This window comes from Mugil cephalus, chromosome 15 (genome assembly GCF_022458985.1).
Source record: "Mugil cephalus isolate CIBA_MC_2020 chromosome 15, CIBA_Mcephalus_1.1, whole genome shotgun sequence".
Lineage (NCBI taxonomy): Eukaryota > Metazoa > Chordata > Actinopteri > Mugiliformes > Mugilidae > Mugil > Mugil cephalus.
The window spans coordinates 2,075,830-2,100,537 of NC_061784.1; the positions used below are offsets into that span (position 1 = coordinate 2,075,830).

General features: G+C 40.0%; 2 protein-coding genes across 4 annotated transcripts in view; one reads left to right on the forward strand and one right to left on the reverse strand.

Annotated features, from left to right (window-relative positions):
- Positions 1 to 9: 9 nt before the first annotated feature.
- On the reverse strand, positions 10 to 9,271 carry wdr44 (WD repeat domain 44). Its single transcript, XM_047606835.1, has 20 exons — positions 8,715 to 9,271; positions 8,033 to 8,066; positions 6,523 to 6,600; positions 5,639 to 6,236; positions 5,013 to 5,161; positions 4,790 to 4,885; positions 4,532 to 4,668; positions 4,266 to 4,349; positions 4,074 to 4,180; positions 3,597 to 3,748; positions 3,380 to 3,518; positions 3,211 to 3,275; positions 3,013 to 3,129; positions 2,804 to 2,926; positions 2,510 to 2,701; positions 2,311 to 2,412; positions 2,113 to 2,228; positions 1,247 to 1,374; positions 1,024 to 1,158; positions 10 to 941 (listed from the first exon to the last, which is right to left on the reverse strand). The coding sequence occupies exons 1-20, from the start codon at positions 8,789 to 8,791 to the stop codon at positions 853 to 855; spliced, it is 2,718 nt and encodes a 905-aa protein (XP_047462791.1). The 5' UTR covers positions 8,792 to 9,271; the 3' UTR covers positions 10 to 852.
- Positions 9,272 to 10,771: 1,500 nt separating this feature from the next.
- Positions 10,772 to 24,708, forward strand: part of klhl13 (kelch-like family member 13) — a 36,062-nt gene continuing 22,125 nt past the window's right edge. The window contains exons 1-3 of one of the 3 annotated variants that reach the window (XM_047607027.1): positions 10,793 to 10,874; positions 12,444 to 12,543; positions 12,632 to 12,703. In XM_047607027.1, the coding sequence (XP_047462983.1) occupies positions 12,651 to 12,703 (53 nt within the window). In that variant the 5' untranslated portion in view covers positions 10,793 to 10,874; positions 12,444 to 12,543; positions 12,632 to 12,650. Of the gene's footprint in view, positions 10,875 to 12,443; positions 12,544 to 12,631; positions 12,704 to 18,030; positions 18,372 to 24,708 lie in introns of those variants that run through there. The other 2 variants (XM_047607026.1, XM_047607024.1) reach the window with 2 other exon arrangements.

Sequence of the window (24,708 nt, forward strand, 5' to 3'; positions counted from 1 at the left end):
AACGTACTCTCCTAGTTTGTTTGGATTTTTATTGAGGAAAGTAATAGAGCATTTTTGTTTACAAAAGCAGTAAGTGTGCAATGTTACACAGGAAATTTACAGTTCTATTTTATATAATGAAATGTGCTTTCATTGAACAAAGAAATGTATCAAAAGTACTTAAGAGCCAGTATTGTTTTTGAAAAAAAAAAATTAAGATACGCAGCCATAAACATTAGTAACTGCATACAGATCTCCTGTAAAGTGAATTAAAGGTTGTCGGCTGAAATGTTGAGTATATTTTAGAGGAAAGCTTTAAAAGCTGGATTTAGAAAAGCAGTCTAGCTTTTACAGACACAATTTGTAAATGATATTTCAATCCACCTTGATCGTGAGACAAATGGTTACAGATCTTTACAGAAGACATTAAAATTTGACTGAAATTAGACAGACACAGCCTTGCTTCTGTTAGGAGAACTTAACTTTACTGAAATGTGAGGGCAAAGAATATTAAGGTGCCTAACCTGTTAAATTAGCCTAACTATAGTCAGTGTTGATCTTACAGCTGTAAAGTTACACATACCTGAACAGATGATGGAACCACACACATCTGCCCAAACCGTTCAATTGTTTGATATGAAAGATTAAAAAATAGAAACGTGACAGGAAATCTCACCTTGTACATTCCTTCTACCCAGTCCCTCATCTCATATTTTAGGGTCCCAGTTCTCCTGAAGCAGCTACAGACAGCTTTGTCTCAGAGCAATAACCATTAGGTAGTTGGGTGACCTCAGAAGGCTCCTGGTAGGTTGTCCTCCATCTTCGGGACTTGCCTCTGACTGACAGGCCTCAGTGCGAAAGCCCCTGAAGTGCTCAGTACTTTTTTACATTGATAAAAACTTTGATGGCTCCAGTGAAGTCAGCAGAGAGAAGAACTTCTGTGTGGTCTGTCTTCAGAGCTCCTGCAAAGAAAGCGAACAACAAATTTGTAGCCCTGACATGACAATGTGACATCCATCCATAAATGAATTTAAGTGGACACACCTGAGGGTATCGTTTCAGAGTCTGTGGAGTCCAGGCTTTTACACTCTGCATCTGGTTTCTCTGCTCCTACTTCTTGTGGAACAATAAGACCTGGGTGTGGCGCAAAAATGGCTGAGGTGACCACTGCATTGTGTGCTGAAAGACAAATAGAGCACTATAAGCTGTCCGACACGAACAACAAGGTAATTAGACTAGTAGTTCAATTGAAACATGGCACAGTTACCTTTAATCCCTTCCCAGAAATCATTGCGGTCCCGTCTTACAGATGTGAATTTGCTCAGGTCGTGGTAAGTGCTCCAGATGTACACATACTTATCTTCTGAGCCGCTCACTATGAAGGAATAGTCATGACTATAGGAAGACAATTCCAAAATACATTAGTTTTGCGTAGTAGTTGTAGTGCCACACATGACTGTCTTGATATGATGTGATCCTTTTATTGTCACTAGTACAAGTACCAGCAAAATTAGCCATCAACCCGTCCATACATATACGAAACATACATACACTTTGACAAAATGGGGGTAGACAGGACAGGAAGACAGAGATGGTAAATAGAAATACAGAGTCACGTGAGGAGAGGGGAGGAGAAAAAACAACAACCCCCATACTATGCTCCTGTGAGGAGTTCAGTGTGGGAACATGAGAAAAAACCTCAGCAACATAAGCACATAATAAGTACACTTTACAAACATGAAAAACTCAGGACTTGCAACAGGGGCGGGCTAGGGGTTTTTTATTTACAGAAAAAGCCCATTCATTTATTCAATGCCTTTTGGGGGCTATGCATAACTGAGCCTCCAAAAGCCATTGAATACAGGCAACTGGACTTGTAGAATTTCATTTCACCACTCATTCGAGTAGCTTCTTGAAATGTAGAATTTCTTGAAGACATTTCACCACTTCAAGAAATTCTAGAAGTCTAGCCTTTATTCAATGCCTTTTGGATTACCATGACCTGGATGACTGAGAACCTTTACAGACGTATGCATTGAGCCAATAATATGCTTCATGACAGCTCATAAATTGAGCCAAGTTTAATGTCTGAAATGTTCAAGCCAACAGTGTATGAAAGGGAAGCGCCCTCACCTGAAGCTTGCCTTGATCTGGCTGCTGCTGTTGACATAACCCTTGTATTTCATGGATAGAGACAAGTCCCTCAGGTCATAAAGGCGAATGCGGGAATCATTTGATGTCACTAGAATCTGTGGGGGGGTGGGTTAAACATTTAACTAGTCTGACTGGCATTCCTCATGATATTGCATGTACAGTGAGGCCAGATATTACCTTATTCTCTCCAGGCAGAGGTTCAATGCCAGTTATTTTTCGTCCAACTTTGTTTCTACCTCTGGTGGACCTCACATGAATTTGAGTGTGGTATTTCAGACGCTAACAAATGTGAATATATTTGGTTACATTTGAAGGTCATAACATTGATGATAATGATATCATATGCATAAGGAGAATAATGGCTCTTATCCCATACCTCTGTGTCATAGAAGATGCAACGACCATCATAGGTGCCAATAACGGCATACTTCCCATTTTGGCAGAAGTTGGCAGCAGTGATGAGCCGTGTCTGGCCGTCCACCTCGTTCCACAGGGCCACCTTCTTGTCTGGAATGTTCCAGAGCCGTAGCTTTCCATCCAGAGAGCCGCTTAAAAAGTATCTGTCATCCTTAGAAGCAAGAGGAAAAATTGTTACTATAAATACTGGGAGCCAAAATTAATAGGCGTGTGATTTGTGCCGAGAGACGTAATGCAAGGTGACTCAGCTTACTCTGGGATGGAAAGCAATGGCTGTGACAAAATCGATGTGCTGAAAGCAACAAAGACACTCCCTCCTGGATATGTGCCATAATCGGACTGTTTTATCCATGGAAGAAGAGAGCAGGAAAAAGTTCTATACCGACACAAAAAAACAAAAGTGAGACGAGAGAGACGTACGGTAATGCAGGGGTCTAAAATGTGTACAGGAGGGACAATCACCTTGGACCAGGATAAGTCCAACAGATCAGCTGTATGACCCTTGTACTTGCAGAAGGGGACTTGACGGAAAGGGGCATTTCGGTCTTCAGTGTCTGGGTCTTCTGCAAGACAGCTTGCCTAGGATATGAGCGAAGTCACTTAGAAAGACAATCTCCCTCCACTAAAACACATCTACAAACAAGTGTTTATTTCACTCACCCCGGGATCCGTGTCAGATTTAGAGGAGCATAAACTTTCCTGAGAAGGAGAAGGTGAAACTCGACCTGGAGAAGTAGCAAAAGCAAAAATAAATGTTGCTGCAACCAGAGGCTGGGCATCTACGTTTAGATGATCGAACAACAACACACTTAGTTGCTAATAATGTTACCTTCAGTGTTGTACTTCAATCTCATGTTATTGAAGTAGTCAAAGGCAGTCTTTAAGACCCAGATGCGAACCACATTATCCTGGCCAGCAGTAGCCAGCAGTCTCCCACAATGAGAGAACTTCATTGTCCAAACGGCCCCCTGAAGAAAAGAGACAGATGCTGTCACACAAGCATTCGCTGTTAAGAAGCTTGAACATCAAAACCAAGATCATCTCACCATGTGCTCTCCACTCAGGTCCTGTACAACCTTTATCTGATCGAAGTCAAAGGGACCCTTGAAGCTATGTGCCGCCTTAAACTTGGCAGGCCTGGTGTAAGGCATGCCCTCATCGTCGCTTGATGATGGATCGTCCTGATCTGTATGGAACACTGAGCAAACCCATACCAGAATATCAGAACCACTGCAGCAGCAGGAGCATTATTATTTCAAACACATGTGAGCACTGGGAAATCCAAATGGTGAAAATTTAAATGATTTTCTAGAGCATGGTTGAGGTCCAATAGATCTAACAGTGAAACGCCTCATATTTAATGGGAATCAGCCAGATCTTATCATAGCTTTAGGTGATGTGTGTGAGGACTTAGAAAATGTCTTTTTCCTGTTTGAGCTTATTTGTGCACATCATCTTGTTGGAGCTCCAAACTAATATTAACAAAAAAACACTATGTTCTTCTTCTTCTTTTTTTTTCTTACCTTCATCACGCACACTTTTCACTTTGTTGACGGCCTTCTCCCCATACTCCTCTGCCAGATGTTTGGCCTTCTTCACAGACTTGCCCAGGAATTTTTTTAACTGGGTTCTGGTTAGAAATACAGGCCAACATTTTTATATTAGGTTTTGTGACGAAACAGGAAAAAAGTCAACAAGAAGTCCGTGATCCTTACGTTTTCTGTTTGAGTTTTCCTCCATCTGTGTCTCCCATGGAAGCCTGAGGCTTGTCATCATCATCTGACTGTGCTGCATCGTTACTGGGAAGGAAAAAGAAAAACATATCCACTTCCTCTAATAATGTAGGCTACCGTTTGTTTTTATGTGACAACCAGAAAAAAGTCTTTTTCCCAGAAGCCTGATGTGATCATCTGGATTCAGTGCAATCTGAATGTATTAATACAGCAGTTATAGCGAAAAAAAAATACGTTTTTCTGCTTACGTTATGTATTCCTTGGTCCTCCTCATTATGTGCAGAGTAAGAGGGTTGATGCCCGCAGGAAGCTTCTCCTCTGCCTGAATAAGAGGAATCTCTTCTCCTGTGTCTAAATTCTTGATCATCACACTGGCCAAGATTTCCTGTTGTAAGATGGCACACAAATATGTTGTTGTGTAGAAGACTGATCAAAGGCCACAGGGCTAGGTTTGGATTAATCTCCAGTAAAAATGAATGAATAAATAAATTTTAAAATAATCTTACTTCATCTGTCAATTCTCTACCAGAGTTGGAACGTGGACGCTGAGGACCTGGAGTTTGTCCTCCACCCTGAGATGAGGCCTGTTCATCCTCATTTTCCTTAAAGAAATAAATAAATAAAGCACACAGGCAGAGATGAAATAGATAAACTACAAATTGCTACATCGTATAACATCTCTTTTATTGAGTCATTCTGGGTGAGCACAAGGTCCACAGTCTTACTGACCTGGGCTGTTACCACCTTGTCCCCACTGGTGGCACTGGCCAGATCCAAGGAATGCTGTAGCTCTTTGGTTAGACTCCTCACTGTGCTGCTAGGAGACACCAGGCCACAGGGCTCCAGGGGTTCGCTACTGATTGGACTGACTGTCGACACTGGACAATCAAACAATAAAACACAAAATTGCTCATCCAAATGGTGAGAGCTGCTATGCAAAATACTTTCATGCCATTGGGAGCAACTTCAGGTTTGGCCAACGACTGAAACATTTAATTACTTGACAACTCACTACACCGCCTGAGCCACAGACACCCAATCTTGATGTGGAGGATGGGATGCAATATGCCCCATTACGATATCTACTAGTTAGAACAGTTTAAAAATACAATAGTCTACTACAAGGGATGTGAGATAACATGACACAAACACCTTTGTGTGATTCAATCCAATCCAAGAGCACCACAAACTACATCCTCCTCTTTTCCGATGCCATTTAAACATAAAACATTAGAACGGTCTTCAAGGGGCATTTAGTGCAGTGCAGTAGAATCCATAAATGTTAAACTGTTGCATTAAGGTTCACTTCAACATTCTTACAACACATTTTGCATTAATGAAGCTTTTATCCCTACCTTCCAGTCCACTTGGCCTCAGACACTCCTGTGATTTCTTGGAGGGTAAGCCCTGCCAGGAAGGTGGAGGAGGTCTTGGTGGAGGACCTCCACTCGGAGGAGGTGGGCGTGAAGGAGGAGGCTTCTTTGTGCTGGCTACAATGTCTGGTTCCACTGTGAATTGTCGTGGGGGTTTTGAAGGCCCAGAGGAGTCTGAGTCAGCCGGCCTGTCTGTCAACGAAACTTGATCTAAGATGTCTGCAGGTCTCTGGTCCTGCTTGCCTTCTGCCACTGCAAAAGCCCCCTCAGGCTGACTCTGTGTTATGGTGCTGGTGATGTCTGGTGGCTGAATCCTTTCTTGTGACTCAGCTGATGGCCCTGGTAGCTCTTCAGACTCAGGAACAGGTATATTACACTCTCCATTTGTTGCTACACTTTCTTGTTGTCCCTCCGACTTCTCGACAAGTTCAACAGCTGATGCTGCTGGCTCCACAGGAACTCCCTCAGCATTATTCTCTTCCTCTGGTTCCGCTCTTACATTAACATGTAGCTGATCTAACAGCACCTCACCATCACCACTATTTCCCTTTTGACTCTCCTCAATGATGCTGTCAATAATCTAAGAGGAAGAGAAACAACAGCTCATTTAACAACTTCACAGTAATTCTGGAAGCTCTCGTAGTCAAGGTAATACAAAACAAAAACTGACAGCAAGTGGGGCAGTCACATAAAAACTAGATGGTACAACACATGCAATTTCTATAAAAAAATAATGCCATAGATGTTGGCTCAGTTTGACCCCTGGCCTCTATGAGACCCACACTAATGTACACAACAAAAACAAGAGGAGTACAACAAATTTCCAATATTATGGAAAAAAATCACAAGAACAGAGAAAACATTACCTGTAGGGAATCATCTTGCTGAGTCTCAGATGCACCACAGCTCACATCTTGCACTACATTTACGGGTCTCTGTGAAAGCTTTTCAGAAAACAATAAAAAAATATATATTATTGGAGGACCATGTTCTACCCAAAGAAATACGATGTCAATTGGCAATTGTAGCATGTCCAAAAGTTTAAACACCATTCTATTTAAATAAGTTCTGTAATGTTAATTGATGGAAGAGCCACAGCTTTACAAATTCTTTGACTCTTCAAACCTTGTCGTAACACTCAACAACTAAGAAACTGGCTCAAGCTATGAGAAGAAAGCTAATTAATGGGGAAGACTATGCAAGCTAAAAAAAAAAGACTAGTGCTTTTAACTTGTTATTTCACGCTCCAAACTGTTGTTTAAAAGTGGCAGCTTAGAGGAACTATGAAAGTCAATGCAAGATGTGGTCAACCAAGAAAAACTTTCATATAAACCTACACATCTGATGGGCAGAAAAGAAAGCAGAACTACCATTTGACTTTGAGGAAGATTTAGGAGTCATGGTGCACTGTTCCACTGTGCACAAACACGCTCTACATTGAAAGAAAGTCCTGTACCTTTCGTTGACCTCAACAGAATAGTCAATGTTTGAAGCACATAAAGCAACAGGCCAGTGTTATTTAAGTTAAACTTCAGCTCTTTTGACACAGAAATAACCAAAGTTGAGCTACGGAAAAGATGAGCTAAGAAAATAAAAGAAAACAACATTGTGTCTACTGTTGTACATGGGGACAGAAATTTTTGGAAGATGTAGGACAGATCCCAAACTCTGGGTACAAACATGCAGTCAGTCAAGAAAGTGAAACTGGAAAGGCTGGTCCAAAGCACACCTCAAAGTACACCATAATTACTAACCACAGACTTAGTGTGGCTGTCCATACTTTTGCGCAGGCCAACAATTACTATTTAACTCTTAGGTTTATTGAAATAAAAGGAATTGCATGGTAGCTGTTAAAGACATTTATTTTTATATTTTTTCTGCATGTGTTATTTACTTTTTTCACTTCAAAAATTATTAAAAGTTATTGCAATTAATAAACTTTTGCATACAGCCGTAGTGCAACTTGAAGTCACATAGATTCACAGAGAAGTAACACATCAGTCATCTCTGAATTTGTGTTAGAACAGTGCAGTGTATAAGGATGCAATAGCCAGATTTACTTATAACTGGTTAATACATCTAGCTCCTTATGTCCACCTCAGCTTTTTAGCAAAAAGCTAAGTAAACATGTAGCCATTTTGCTGAATACATGTGAAAACAGCTACCTACAATTAGTAAGAACTACTCAAATTGTCTTCAGTAAACTGAAAAAAAGATTCAAAAGTAAAAAAATTAAAATACTGAACTCCAACCCTACATAATAGTTACTGCGCCCCAACTATTTTCAAGCCAATGAAAAGTACAAATAATCCTTCCAACAGCCAAACTGGCCTTGAATCAGTGCCAACAACAGTGCCTGGGTTTAGATAAACATACCTTAGGAGAGGGAATGACAAACTTTGTAGGTGACCTAAAAACACAAACACAGTTCAGAAACACAGTGAAAGTCACGCTATAAAATACAACCTCCTATCACAACTCTGATTCACAGCAAATTTCCAAGCATTTATCTGTCACACTAGCAGTTCATTTAATGTGCAAGAATTATGGTGTAGCCCAGCAGCCACTTGTAATTATGTCAGTTCATTTACAATACTTAGACATAGCATTCGGTTTAATAAATTGGCCCAGCCTATGAAGACTTTAAATTGTTTTGTCCCTGTTTCGGCCAAAATGCTAAGTGTTGCAACAAACAGTGTTTTGAATACAAACTATTTCCATTTGGTTTCCGTTTTCTAAAAGAACCTGTTCGTACACACAAACCTTATCGTACTCCTGAGGGATATCATCATGTGATCTGTGTGTTGAGGTTAGACTCTCTCACTGTACTAACAACAAAAATACAGTTCACTAAAGTATGGTATTGTACAATTAAATCATTTAAAAATAAGACAGACTGAGCAGCATCTTGGGTGAGTTGGCCATTTATTTGCGTAATTTAACGTTAGCGGTCATCACTAGACTGGGTTAACACTTGGCATAAGATAAAACAAGCAGAAAACACCCGCATACGTCACTCTCATCAGAAGTATGACAATTACAAAATGCGTTTTCTTACACTTTTGGAGATGGAGTGAAATTAACGTCCTCTGGAGCATCATAGAATTCCTCGGTGTCACTTGTATCAGACGCCATGCTAACGTCAAGTTAGCTCGCTAGCTAATCCAACATTAGCCGCCAGGCAGCAGTGGAAAAGTCTAACCTGCCAATTATTTAAGTACTATGCATATGCGCTTGTCTCGCAATATAGTGCCAACTCTATATTAAGTGTACAATTTCAAAGGCTTGACCCAGGCGTCGTCAGCAACAGACACTTTCCTGTTCAACGTCACGCCATAACGTTCCAATATGCTAAGCGGCTCCTAGGCTAACACATACACTCTGGACGCACCACTGAGCAACTACTGCTGCCTACTGCTAACGAGCTGTCTGCCTCACGTTCACAGAAGCTCAGTGTCGAACATGAACACGCACCGAAAAAAGCGCGTTTTTACAGCAGCACTTGATCAGCTGTCAGGCTAGCAGTCGTGTCATAAACAAAGTATCAGAAAAATAATACATCTCAGCGAGCAGAGTCAAAGGGCGGGGCACAGGCGCCCTCTTCTTCTGCTTCAATGTTATGATGCTTTTTGACAAATGACTGACCCCTACTGGACCTTTTAAAGATCAGCAAGAGGATGTGAAACGCCTGGTGTGGTCTGGTCTGATCTGTCATGTGTCGTGCGGGTGGTGAATACATAAGAAGAGATAGGAGAGTTAGTGTAATGTATTTTTGAAGGAAATATTGGCACACGTTATTTTCAATTCTTTGATGAGGATCTCATAGATTTTGCTGCTATTTTATTTTGGTAGATAATTCTTCTATTTTATTTTATTTTATTTTATCTTTCTTTTAACTTGTGTTTTTAAGAGTGTTTTTTATGTGCATTTTCTCTTATATGACACACTGAGCTCTAAAAAAAAAACCTGCTTCTTTCCTCTCCATGTGCCCCCCTGACCCAGGAAAAACTCAGTGATTAAAACATATGTGTGTGAGAATATTTTACTGTACATTCTAATTACACTAAGAAAGTGTCATTACATTGTAAGATATACCTGATAGAGTACAACACATGTGGCAATGTTAAGATGATAAAACATGCACATAGCAGCTACAGTTCCAACTCGTCCTTTGACATAGGCTGGCTCACTTAAGGGCTGTAGACCAGACTATAGTTAAAGTTAGCTAAAGTTAGTTTTGCATTTGAAGTCTGTTTTTATATTCAGTCAAGGCTTTATGTTCCAGATCAGTGCACCAGCTGAGTAATAATAAGCTGGCAATTAAACTGAGGACTGAGGGCACAAATAGGTGGAGGTGGCAGAAAAGTGATTACGGAAGGAGGCTCAGTGCATTTTAATTGAGGCATACATTATCTTATTTTGGTCATATTGTAGCTGCAGACTGTAGTTACAGAGATCCATGAGGTGAATATTGACGGAAAAAATAATTATTGTCAGTAAGCTATTTCATAGTTGAGGTGTTCCCACCTTCCGAAGAACTACAAATTAAGTCAAAATAAGGTTTTAAGAACAGATTAATTTATCACCCAACTCTTAAAGCTTTGTCTACTTCTGCTGAGGCAGTTTCTAAGTGTGGACACAGTGTCTGTGTGTGTGTGTGTGTGTGTGTGTGTGTGTGTGGATTGTCTTGTATATGTATATTTATTTTGCTTAATAGGAATAGTATCGCATTGCCTCATCTAGAAATTTCCACTACATTAACATTCAACCCAAATTCACACTTCTGCCTCCGTGACAATGGAAACCTTGCATATAGCGAGATGTTCTTTTCTTTTTTGCATCAGCCGTGCTCTGTCCTTTTAAAGAAGGTTATGCGAGTAAGCCCGTACATTTTCTCGTGTGTCGAGGACACAATCGATTTCATGACCTTCCCGATCAGTGCGACAGTCAGAACAGAGGAAAGCAGTGCACACATGTCAGTGCTTCAAATAAAAGGAACCCTTCTTAAAAACACTTTATTTAGTAACGGAAGTTTTGAGCCAATGGGAGAAGATTGCCATACTCTTCCACCAATAGAAAGTTTGGATGCTACGGCTCTCCCAGCAAGCGACAACCGAATTGGATATAAAATATGGAAGGCGTCTCCGGTGGGTATAAGTGGATTTGAGGGCTTGGAAGGAAAACAAGGACGCTAGTTAACATTGTCTCGCCGTTGAAGGTATGGAATTTGTAATTTAAAAGTTTACAGAGTATATTTAGGATACACACGGTGATTGGAGTACTATATTAAGCCTAATAAAGACGAGGTTGACAGTTGGGTGGAGGCATCTGTTAGTGGTGGCAAATCAACCAACCCACCACATCAACTAATAACTAATCCAAGTAACTAATATTAACACCGTGGCCGTGTGTGCCACCGTTGGCTAAGTTAACGTATCTAGCGGATAATGGATAATAATTACCAACTTGACTGATATATAACTGACTGTCCTACCCTAATGATATTTTAAGCTAGCCAGTGTTAACGTTAAGGTTAGCTTAGCCAGTTAGCCATAGCCTGTTCCCACTGGAGATGTAAGGCAGTGTGGAGTCAACATGGCTAGAGGAACATTAGCACCGACCTGACAGCCTCGCCTCTTGTGACAAAACATTTGCTTAGCCTGGTAATACAGACAGAGGTTATTTTTGTAAAGATGGTATCCTGAAACATTTGCCTCTCTGTGGACTTCTGCCCACACGTACGGCTATCACACTTGTAGCTTTAAAAGGACTAACCTCGCCGGCTTCGTGTCTGTATGAGAGCTGCAACACTTTGCGTCTCCTTCATCTGTTTGGTGTTATCAAAAATACTGGCACTTCAGTATGTTATAACAACAGGTACCAAACAGTAACTACTCAGTAAACTTTGCCGCGTCGAAATTGACGTGTGTATCAACGTCCAGTCGCGAGCAGGGGTTGTCCGCCCTTTTATTTTTGATCACAATGTTAGTAACATACTTCAAAATACGCAGAAGCCTGTTCTGTCAAGGAACACACACTTCAGATATTTTTAGCTTCAAATTAGCCCAGTTTCTGGGTAAAGCAACAAGTCAGAAATGTGATGCAACTGTGACATTTCAGCAGGGGATGGGTAGAAGAAACGCCCATTCGCTTTGCTGTAAGACAGTTTATATCTAGAATAAACATGCAGCCACGTTTATTCGCTGCCCCACTCTTAGACGACAAAGTGTTTCAATTGTTAAACAATAGATAATATGCACCAAGCACATCAATTCAAGCATTGCACTTTGGTTAATTTGGACAAATTCTCAAAAATGATAATTTAAATGTGTGTATTGAAATATGTGTTTGTGATTTTGGTTGTGATCCCAAGTACGCAATTTAATTTGTATTCTGTGCATCTTTTGGTGAGGGAGTATCGGATTATAAAAATGTCAACAGCTTGATCTACATTCACTTGCCAGTTTTATAGGTTTTATTGGCCTAGTATGTATGCACATACAAGGAATTTGACTCATTGGTACAAAACAAAACACTTAAATAATTGTAAAAATAAAAGCATAAAAAAAGTATAAAACCGTACAATATAGAAGAATTCCACTTAATTACTCTTGTTCAGTTCATGTTAAGAAACATGTCATGAGAAAGGTAGCAATTCAACTGTATTATTATATAGGAGGATATAGTTAGTGGTGGTGTTTGTTTTGAATTAAACACAAAAGTATTTATATTATTTTGACAACCTCATTTTAGTCAAGCTAAACAATTCTAACACAATTCCATGCAGCGCAACAAACCACGGCTTCCAAAGGGTGCAGTTGAATCAGGAGTCCTTTTGGAATAATGGAATATATTCATTTTCTCAAGTGTACCTAATGAATTGACAAGTGAGTGTTGTATTTTTGTTTGTTTCGGGTTTTTTTAGGAGAAGAGATGAAGTATAAATGTTGAACGTGCCCTATCTGTTTTCTCGAGGTGCGGTTTTGGTGAGGGTATGGAGCACCCTGTACACAGAGGGGAGACGATGCCCATCGGACTGCATGACAGGTACTACTGAGCGTCTCATGTTCCATTGTTTTGTTAGCTACTGTGAGGTATTGATTCAGTTTAACTGAGGATATTTCATTTTTTTGGTTAACAAAGCTTGTCAACAATTTAGCAGTGTTTGAGGAACAGAGAGAACAGACAGATTTACTTATTTTAGAAAAGCAGCTTTGGACACAGTATTGATTAAACTGTATAACACAGTAGTTAACATTCCCTAGCCAGGAGAAAGCTTCTACCCGGAATCAGAGGTGTTAATTAATTAATCCCTGATAACATTGTAAGAAAGAAAAGCCGAAATGCTTAAGGACTCAGAACTAAAGCAGAGAGTCTCTTCACACCGAGATCCAAAGACTTCATGACTGAAAGATGATTTACATTTACCTGTGGCAGCCCTCCATGCCTTGAATATCCTGTGTATTGTGCTGGATTATTTGTCAATATTTGCCAGCAGTCATTCTGTTTGAACAGTATTGTCCCAACCCTTGACTTATTGCCACAGCCCTTGATAAACATAAACTTTCATAGCATTATTCAACTGGATTCGACTGGTGTTTGCGATTGCAAAGAATCTTTTTACGACTTGGAGTCAAGTGACCTACCTAAACCTAATGTGACTTAATGGGCCTGTTCAGATTGTGCATTACGTTACGATCTGATCTGGACAGTCCAATCACCTAAAAGACAGATGTGAACACCCCTAGGATGCACTTAGATTGCATTTGAGAGATGCGATCTCATCCACATTTGCAGGTGGTCCAGCTCACACATGTGTCCGCGTTGCTTTGGTAGTGTGAACGCAATCCATCCTGAGTCTCATTAAAGACCTTCTACACCCAGCAGTGACCCTTCTGTGTCAGTGGAGTTTTACCTCATTCATACAGAAAAAACATACAACTGTTGTCATAAATGATCACCTGAATAGGAAACAACACCATAAGTGATGTCTGTTCATTAGTAATGAAAACCTTTTATAGTTCTGTCCTGGTTGCTGTTAACTAACTAAAAAAGTAAGAATTTACAAACTGATATATTTAATATGACTAAATGAGTGTGATTCTGTGTTAATTATTAATGCTGTCATGTTAATGTATAAGGAGCCGTGTATGATTACGTCACCGGTGTCTTTGTTTGTCTTTATTGTCAGAGATTACAGTGCACATGTAAACTTCCAGGGTTGCAGTTATAATCTGAGTTTTGTGCAGGTTTTACTAACTCCAGGGTGGAGATCAACAAATAATAACTTAACGTGTGTGTCAAAGTCATGACACACACACACACACACACACACACACACACACACACACACACACACACACACACACAAAGCAGCAATATTCTTCTGTGCCCCAGATGATGTCAGGGTCTATTTGCATACTGAGCGTGAATCTGAGATTGGATCTGGAGACTCATGTTAATCTCTTAATGCAAGGTCTGAACAGGCCCTAAGAGCAGCCCCAGACAATGCTCAAGACTGGATGTGGGAAAACTGCCTTATTTTTGTCGTTGATGTGAGTGTTAAAGAAATAATAAAATAAAATAAAATAAATAGATTTACTGATTTATTGCGAAACATCTTTAGCCAATTTACAAACTTCCAGTGTGAAAGAAATTGTCAGTTTGGACAAAGAAAACTTTCTTTGCCTACTACAGAGGAGCTGAGGGTAACAAATGTCGATTCAATTATGCAGTCATAGTTCTCTTGCTAAAATGTGTATCTCACATTATCAATATTGTTTTTGTGACCTCAGAAGAGAAAAGAGAGAATCAAATTTCAACCCTTGCCAGCCACGAGACTGGTCGTTACCTGAAAATTGTTCTTTCAATTTCTGTTGACATCAGTAACGAAAGACTAAAACAAGAGGTTGAAGAAGAGTCAGTCTTTTTCACATTGTGGCAGTGCAGTTATCACATGACGACTTGTATGTATCCACAGTATGATACCAGAACATTGCTAATATATTTTTTTTTCCCTGGTGGTCTAAATTCTTGCATGTGGCTACTTGTAAGTCAAATGTCTTGCAAAGTTGAATAATATTTACATTTGAGCTGAATAATAGACTGTTAAATTGTGTGTTTTTTTGTTTTGTGGAAATATTACACTGACGTTACATTAATACACTACAGATTTAGATTAACATACTACATTAATACACTTTAGATTAATGTACTTAAAATGTGTTAAAGGTCAGTGATTTAGTTTTTTGTAGAAACTACAAGATTACCACTGAATAATAACAGTATGGTTTCTGGAACCCCAGTAGACAGTGGCAATGTATCTCTACCCTTCTCGACCAATCACAGAGAGCCCAGTCCTATTTTGCACCGCTTTGTCTACACTGGCTGCAATGATAAATCTATAATGCAGACACTGCAGTGACCAGTTTTATTGAACTTGGAAATCCATAAACCTGTGTGGTCTAGCAGCAGTTTTTACAAGTGTCACCAACTGGATGGACAGTCACTGAACATCATTTTTAGTGCAAAGTGCTGTTATAATAACAATGGAGACGAGACTGCAGCACACAATCTATTAATAACCTGTTAGCTGACTCAGTTAAACGAAAGTAGTCATAAAATGGCTTAGCAGCTATTCTCCCTTGTTTTTTTTTGAGGGGAGGGGTGGTTGCGTTTGCATTGTTAATTGAATTATGCATGAGATATACACCTTACTATCCATTTCACTACATGTATTTTGAATAAAAATATTCAAGCTTCAGAGGAGTAGGAATTTTGTGCCGCTATTACTTAAATTATTTTAAACAGGGTAGAGTGGTGTAGACATGTATAACTGAAGATAGCCGGGGTAGATTTAAGCCCTCAGGCTTTGACAGAAGAGACAGAATGACTACTGCCCTTGCTGTAGACGCAAGGTCATTCTGCCAGTTGAAGTGTTAGCTGGCTGTGATGGCAGGGTTGCTATGTGGAGAGCACTGCAGGTGGTAGGACAGAAGGGTCATGGCCGAAATGTAGACAATGTAATGTTACTTCCCCAGGTCCCTTGTATACCAACATTACGGTTAGAAAGCTTTTACAAGCCACTGCACATGGTCGGCATGTTGGTTTTGGCTGGTTTGAGGAAGATGATATGAGAGGATGTTGTGCAGAATTATCTCAGAAACTGGTCTGTGTGGAGTAGTGGAAATTTGACACAAGAACTAATTTAACGGGACAAGTTTCTCTAAAAACTACATTGCTGTAAAATCAGTCGGAAGAGAGAACTTGTGCCTCTCCTTCGATTCTTTACTGTTCTTGTTGACTTGTAAATTGACAACAGTCGCTACCAAAGTACTCTTCTAGTTCAAAGTACAGATCTGACCAAGTAAAGTCCAAATGCACCAATGTGTTCTTATTCTGCCTGGTTTATCGTGGACACATCAATAGGTAACTTGGGGGCACTTGGGACAGCCTAGTATCCCAGAGTACATTTTAAGTTCCATATTGTGTACACTCATCAGTACTTGAGAGTCAAACTTGTTAAGTCCAAACTATGATGTACTCAAATGAGCCGTTTGTGTATTTGGTTTTGAGGGACATCCATTGTTCTGGCTCTGAGACTACCACGTTTGCTAAAAGACACAACAACAATGGCCATGTTCACATATTTATTTAATCCATCTGAATTCTTTCAAATGTAACTCTTTACATGGATGCTAGATAAGAGGATCCAATTAATATCTATGCATTTACATGCCCCAAAACATCAGTCAGAATATATCTATACAGTACACATTGTAGCGCTGTCTGCTGTGAAACATCGCATTAAAATAGATTGCGTAACAGAATAGAGTTTTCCCCAACTTTATTGACTGCACTGGAATACATTTAATGGAGCAAGCTGAACAACACCCAAATGTTTTTTTGTTGTTGTTTGTTTTTAACATGTGTTTTGCTACTGCTGTTTTGCTGTTACATATGGTTCCGACTGAACTGGTTTTGAGGCGTTTTTTTTTTTTCTTCTGACTATTAGCAGAATACTATTGTCTACTACTTTTGAATAGTCTCTTTTTAAGTTTTGGGTTTCCAGGAAAAAGGTTTCACAATACATTTTTGGTTCAGTGCAAATACTTCTTTAGATATCACTTTTGATATCCACATTAACAGTCAGTGTGTTGGTCTAAACACAACGACGGAACAGAGAAATATGTGGCACATGATGCATTGATTACTAATTTCTCCTGTTGGAAGACAGAGTTCCTGGCTGTGCTGAGTGTGCAAACTGTGGAAATGGATATTGCACAGACTTCTGCTACATTAATGCTTGAACCCATAGTACTGTTGGTGTGTGCTTCTGTCCCTGTTAACATCAAGACTGTTGTGCAGCGCTTTATCCAGCGATGCTTTTATCAGTATGACCGATACAGCTCAGGAATTTGGATATACTGTAGCTTGAGTACGCTCCAAATGTTTAGTCAAACCAATATACATAATAATTTGTTGAATCCATTATCATAGTCTAGGTGAACTAACTATTTCAGTTACCTTTAAGTTACTGCAACAAGCAGTCTACTGCATGATACAAAATATTGAATCACAGTACATCTCTGCCTCTAGCTGTTACGGTGCCTTTATATATATAGAGTTTTATATAGACGTATTCTCCCTATTGGTTACCAGTTTTGCAGTCACACCGACACATTTACCCACTTGTTCATACAAGTGCGCACACATTCACAGTCTAGTGCCAAGCACTGGAAGCAACACAGGGTTCAGTGTTTTGTTCAAAGACACCTCAGCATGTTAGTCCATGTAGCAGGGATCAACACGCAAACCCTCTGGTTCATAGACAACTGCTTGACCTACTGAGCTGCAGCTGCCATTTAAACCCAAGGGAGTGTTGATCAGACAGAATTTACTAAGGCATCGCAAAATAGCTGTGAAGGAAAGCAAAACTTTCAATAAGACAATGCAAGTAGTTTAGTAAAAAGTCCCACTGTGACCCAATAAAAAAGGATTTTTATTGGGACAATTCAACATACATCTAGCTGACTGGAAAGCTTATCGTGTGAAACAGGTGCATGAAGTTTTACCTTGAAATAGAAGATGACTTAAATTCATTGCTTACTTTCAGTTGGACCAAATCTATCTGTTGACATGATGGTTATCAGTGACTCAACTGTATGTAACATGTTTAAATTGAATTGTCTTTGACTTTCTCTTATCTTTATTCTCCCATCCACATCTTTGTATAGCAAGCCCAGCGCTGTAATCACACGTCTCCTAACAAGGTGGCACTGTTGCTTAGCTACTGGGCTATTCATGGAACCTGAAAGGGTGATAGGAAGGCAGGGCTTCTTCCCCCTCCTACCACGAGACAACTGTGAATGCAGCAGGGCAAGTAGTCGTGGTGGATGCAATCTATTGGCTTCTCAGCGCTGCCGCTAAAGTCACAACCCTGACTGTAGCCTGCACTGGCTTTACCAGTGTATTTCTGTAGCTGCTGGTGCCGCGGCTGCTCTCCCTCCCCCTTAAATGGTGTGGGCAGAGTGGGATGGAAGACTGCATTGGAAACCTTTTCATGGAAATGGTCTTTGCTGTTGGTATTGCTGTAGCACCATTCTGGTGACAACAACATGCCGTTAAAATGGAAAAGCGGTTCTCCTGTCAGCTGGAAATTCCCAGTGCCAGTTCTTAAGACATCCAGGTCCTCACCCCTTTCGCCTGCCTACATGTGAGTAAAACCTAAATGCCATTTACAATATGCAATTGTAGGAAAGAATTTGGAGATGAATTTGCTGCTCAGTTTCTAACATTTATTCATTTTTTTTTTATTATTTTGTGAATTAGTGTGACACCATTATTTTTTGTTGCATCCTTAATTAGGCAGAATGCGCTTGAGCCTCATAGTGTTTCAAGAGATTTGCCTCGTCCAGCATGAATTTTATGGTTCGCTGGCGGTATGCCTTGCTCTTGGGTGAAAGGACTAATTTTGCCGCTACTCTGGACATGGCAAGCACCACATCCCCGACTCTTGCCCTCTCCCTGTGGCTATGTTTATTTGGGAACAGGGACTCAGCAGCTTGGGAGGAGTCTGCCTTTGTCAGGATGTCTGGCGTGCCCTGGTTTAGAAGCTATTGTCATCTGCTACTGTTCAGGAAGGGGGAAGGGTAGAACAGGAGTGCTTCATCCAGCCTCTCGCCATCCTCTCTTTTTGCCCCTTTTCCAGACCTCTGTCTAAATAGACAAGTGTCTTGTTTGACTTTTGAACATAGATATGACTTTGGCTTCACAGGAGTGAGAACCAGAATTTTGAGTGCAGGGACAGACGGGCACAGTTTTCAAAGAAACCCAGGCTAACTCATAGCCTTAAGGGATTTTGAGAGGCTAGCAAGGCTTACTTGCACGGAATTTTGCAAAATTGGATTAATGCAGTTTCCAATCACCGTGTAGCTTTACTCAGTGGCTTAGAGCTTAATTTTGATAGTTTTGCACAATTGTGTATTTTAAATATTACTGCGTCCCTGGGGAAAAAAAAATAATAATAATCTTGCACATTTCCTTTCAATGTCCTCAGTGAAACAGAGGATATGTAAAACATGGCTTACTGTAATGTCTGTACATTACTGTTGTACAACACATGCCTTCACAATCCCAAACTCCAGAGAAGCCTTGATCAGATGGTGTTGGTGGTCTGTTTACAAAATGACATGATGAATGGGTTGCTATTGACACTATTGAATCGGTAATTATAGATTTAATCTTTATTTAACCAGGATAGTTTAGCTTGAAAGTCCCTCATCAACAGCAAATCAGTCACACCTAGAAGCTCAAATGCCGTTTGTAGTATCTCCCCTGGAACAGTCTCTTATTACTCAAGGGCATCTCAATGGTTGTAGCAATTCATGGACTAGCGCACTTCTCTGCTTCTCAACAGTCTGTAGATAAAACTGCAGATCATGTAGTGTTGTCAGTTTCTTTCATAATGGTGCACCACAGAATCTGTATTATGAGGTGTCTTTGTAAAATGGTCAGGAAATGTTGGAATTTTGCCAAGTAAGTTCATAATGATGAACATTTAAAATTGTCCATTGTCAGATATGTTGACTGTACGCCTCAGTGCATCTCATTGTCTGTTTTCGGTTGAGGTTATTGGTATGTAACGAAACTACTTAAAAACGCATCAACACATACAACAAAAATATGTTATTGACTAGTTATATTTGGATGCATTTTACCACTCATTTAAATATAGTACAATTTTGAATTTCGTAGGCCACTTTTTCTCTGTGACAATAAATTGTATTACGTTCGAGGATAATTAATCTTGATAGGTCATCTCTTTTCCACTAGTATCATTTTGCCATAGATTATTTCAAATGAATCACACTGTGTCAGTGCATTAAAAGGTAAATTAATCTGTAAACTTTAAGCCTTGTGCACACACACTGTTATTTCCATCACTTGACATTGTACAAAAGCAAAAAGAGGATCGCCATGCTACTGTGTCACCATGCCATTTGAAGGACTGTGACAACTCTTACAGTGAAGTTGCAGGGATAAGAGCACATCAAGTGTACTTAAGTGACTGCATATGCCAGATTGCATGTCTCCATCGTACATGGTGTGCACACTGGCGAGCGAACTATATTCAAGTCCTAAGACTCCACCTTACTCTGCCCAGTGTGACTCTGCCCCACCACACCACTTACTATTTTGAAACATGTAGTAAGCTGTGCTTTTAAGCGGGCTGATATTGGGTCCCCAATTATAGGTTCCTCTGTGGTCAGGGAGAAGTCACTCTTTATAGGCCCTCTGTCTGCTTGACTTTAGAGACATTTTTAACTTGGTGTGCTGGTTGGTTGGTTGGTCTTTGTGTACTAAGCAGGAGAGTGATGGAGGACACAGGAGAGTGAGTTTTTAGAATACGTGTATCAGATTTGTTTGCCCAACGTTCTTTCCGGTGTTGAAACCACCCTATAACCTATATGTGGCCTAGTGAATTCCCTGCAGTGCAGATTTCTTGCTAGCAAGGTTCGGTTAAGGTTCACTGACAGTACGACCTTTGAAATAATTCCCAGCTCACTTAAGAAGTTGCTGGGTTTATCTTTCTTTCCACAAAAAGTCCTTGAAATGAATGTCATCCCCCATCTTATGGTCGTTCAGCACTAAGCACTTAATGTATGTGACTGCTGTCTTCAGTAATTACCTCTTGGAGACGTCATGGTGAGGCAGCAGCCTGAACCACGGAAACGTCTGTTTGATTCCTGTCAAGGACCTTCACCGCATGTCATACTCCTTTTCTCACTCCCCGTGTTTGTATCACTTTTTGACAACTATCTAATTCAGGAAAATGCTTGGAAAATTGAGCCTTTAAAGATTAAAAAAAAAAAAAAAAAAAAAGACATTTTGCACATTTTAACCCACTTTGTATGGGCACAATAATCTAAAAGTTACTGATGGTGCTTGGTCCTAATTATATTCCTTTTTTTCTGTGTGAAAGAAATGCATAGTTATTAAAAATGGAACCCTCACTAACATACTGGCTGCTTAACACAAGATGAATTACAAACTCAAAGAAATCTGTTCTTTAGAAATATTTCCTATTATATCAAGTGTTGACACGGTAATAAAGACAGTGTGACCAGATTGTGCAACTTTAAGTAAAAGTGGAGCTTTCAAAGTCTGTTTAAGAGACTTTTGCAAATTAGACTCTTTACTTGTGGCTGTCTGTTCCTTCTGCTGCTGCTAAAATCCCCTGTGCTAGAGTTGTAAAGGGATTTTTGCTGAAGTAAAAGGTCCATTAGTATTCAGACATCATGGCCGACCTGGAGTGATTTGTAGGATTTGTTAAACAGTTCATCTATTCTAAAATAATCACAACAAAGTTATGTGACAGCTGACACCAAACTGAATAAGAGCTGGGGTTCTGCATGGCAGAATTTCCATTCGCTTTGACTTTGAATGTCAACTTCCACTGACAAAAGGCTTTTTTCCCCCTCTGTTTTAAAAATACATAAAACAGTGGAATCATTCTCAAGGGTCTCACCAGATATATCACGCTATGATTTATGTGTTAATTGGACTCGGTCAGGAATAGTATTTCTTCAGAGAAGTTAAAACTGTAATGCTGTTCATAGTCAGTTAAATAGGTCTGTTTAGTATTAGCTTGAAAGCCATAGAATATTGAATGTCCATCTTTATTAAACACATATCACTAATGGTTTTTATATTCACGTGAACATCTTCCTGTTCACATGAAGCAGTTTAACATGCACTCTGCTGCTGGATGAGTTGTAAACTTTGGAAGATTGTCTTGGAGCTCTTTTACTTGAAAATTCAACATTACATTCCTGCTGACTTGTAGCCATTTTACACAAAACTAACAGCCATCCAGGGATAATTCATTTTCATTGAAATACCAGAGGGAAGGTACGAGCAGCTGGCTGGCAGAGCATGAAGTGGGTTCAGTCAGGTGAAACTGTCATATCTGTGCTCATCTCACAAGCGTACGCACACTTTCCTACTCAAAGATGAACTTTGATGAAGTTGGGTGTACTTTCACCAAACAGTCGACCAGTCGATTCATCGATAATACTGCTTCCCTTAGGGAGGAAAGCTGCAGGACAACTGGAAGAGCCTGAACCGTCAAGCCCTGAGAAAACTTTAGGCCCAAGTAACGTGTTGTTGCAGGTTTAACGATGGATTGGAAAGCAAATCTGTAGGCATTCTAAAACAAACGCTTATCTTGAGTAGATTGTTCTTGACCCAGTCAGAAGGAGGTGTAGTGTTTCCTCCAATCATTCACACTCAATCGGTTTTCCCACTACCTTTTACTATTATTTCATAGCTACTCATTCAGAGGCCTTGTGTAATAGAAAGTATACCACATCAGAACAGACAGGAGCATTTTGAAATAGGAGTCAACTTCAATATTGCTGACTTGTACAATTGTGGCAGGATCTGCAATTAATTGTGCATCCTTGTTTTAGATGGAAACAAATTACTTTGTATGCAAAGCTACACCTCTTGTTTGAGTAGAGCCAGTATTGTGCTGACACTTCTCATTCCTTATGCCTTTGACACATGTCTTGCCTTTTTGCTCAGAATCTGGATTGAGTTCTTGGGCACATGTCCCCTACTTTATATATGCTGCATATGCTAAACAATTCTTCACATGCTAGAGCAACACAGAAGAGACCATTTTAAAGGTAGATCTGATGCATAAAAAAAAAGTTAATGCAAACTTTCTTCACTATTTTACCTTGGCATATTCCTGTTCCCTCTAACAGCATCCTTCGGGTTGATTTAGTGTTTAGCTACGCATGTCACATATTGGCAGATTGTCTGCTCCACCCACAAGCAAACCTGTTATGAAACCTAATTCCAGGTACCGGTCCATTTTGTTGTAAAAGCCTTGACCTCAAAGCACTCTTTGATTATCAAAGTGTAATTACGGAGTCATTATTGCATACAGAGGCTGCTAACATTAGTAGCAGTGATTGGAGCAATTATGAAAGGTTTGTCTTGGACAGAGTGAGCTGCAAATGTGCTCATTAGTTTTTCAGATTTCCGTTCTGTTAGACCCCCCCTCCATGGTCAGTGACACTGCATTTTAACAATACACAATGCACATATTATTTAACATGTGCCCGTTTTAAGCAGAATGGACAGAGCAAAGTAAACTTGCCAAACGCATGGGGTAACAAATGTTTCAAATAGTCTAATAAGTGCTTCCCTTTACTGAAACTGATCTGAAAATGAGTTTTCTACTCAATAGATGGCTTTTAATGCAGCAGAGATAGCTGTACTCGTTATGATGATGATCATATTTGCGTTTTCAGACTGTAATCCATACACCAGCCCCTCTGTCATGTTCTAGATGCACCAAGGTCTCTTTGATGGAAACGAAGTGGTATGAGAGTAGAATTTTAAGGCTGTACCGCTGCCTCCTTTTCTCTGCCCCACTGTTTCTCATAGTGTGTGGAAAGGCAAACAAATACTGCATCTGAAATGTGGAGAAAAATTTTCCCCTCAACCGTCCATTTTTCAGAGGAGTTGAGTTGAAGAAAAAACCTTTATGAATCAGCTGAAGCTGAGCATGTTTGTATCCCATAAAACATTAAGCCATTGGGTAATGGTATGATTGTGTTCCTTCTTTAATATGTATGGGTTGGCATTTGATTGAAGAGTTTAGTGTGCTAAGTATTTTTAAATGACAGATAAACTGCAATTTAGGTGATGGCATATGCTGCCTTTGCAGATTTCACAGTTTTCCTCTCATAGTACTGCTGCTGCAGTTTTTTTCTGAACTCATGTATTGTGTGGTATGATATTGGAATGTGTTTCTAAATGGTCCTGCTTTTGTAACTAAAAATCAATTCACCAATCATAAAAGTGGAATGCAGGGTCCTTGTACTCGACTGAATCCTATTGTGCGGCAGTAGCAGCAATATGAGGAAAATCTGATCTGTTGCTGTAACATTCTCCCGAACTGAGATGAAGAAAGAAATATTTAGGTGAGCCCATCTTTTCTTCGCTCATCTCTCTTTCTGGAGCCATGTTTGATCCAACCTCACCACCAAACTTGCCACCCGTTAATTGAATGGTAGCCTAGCTGTGGCTTCATCTAAGTTGTCAGATTTCGTGAATGCAAGGCACACGTTTGCCTGACGTCTGATAAGAGTGAGCATGTATGGTGCTTGTAAATAAATCAGTTTTATTGGCTGCATTCACACAGAATCTGGAAATGTGTCTGTCTTTTGAAGGGAAGTAGTGACTTTAGGCTTTGGATTAGCAAACAACGGTAAAGCGTGCAGGGGAGAAAAAAGAAGCACCGACTGTGCGGCAAGAACAAACTTCGAGCTGAGGAAGCCTGCCTTGAGGGACTACAAAGACATTACTGGGGGCGATAAAAGTAAAGTTAGACTTTGTTGTGTAGAGAGTGAATGGAAAGAGGGACTAACAGGTGAATCAGGGAAATGAAATGAACTTTTCTGATGGCAGTTATGTTCTAAAGCACAAACATACAACACAGCAGCACCACCACTCAACTCTGTGGGAAGGTGCCG

Bases quoted from the DNA above. Each gene is read 5' to 3' on its own strand.
- wdr44 (XM_047606835.1), bottom strand. From the start codon at position 8,791: ATGGCGTCTGATACAAGTGACACCGAGGAATTCTATGATGCTCCAGAG. The intron at 4,669-4,789 runs GTAAGATTATTT...ATCTTACAACAG, and splicing joins GTAGAGAATTGACAGATGAA to GAAATCTTGGCCAGTGTGAT. The intron at 3,519-3,596 runs GTGAGATGATCT...TCTTTTCTTCAG, and splicing joins ACCTGAGTGGAGAGCACATG to GGGGCCGTTTGGACAATGAA.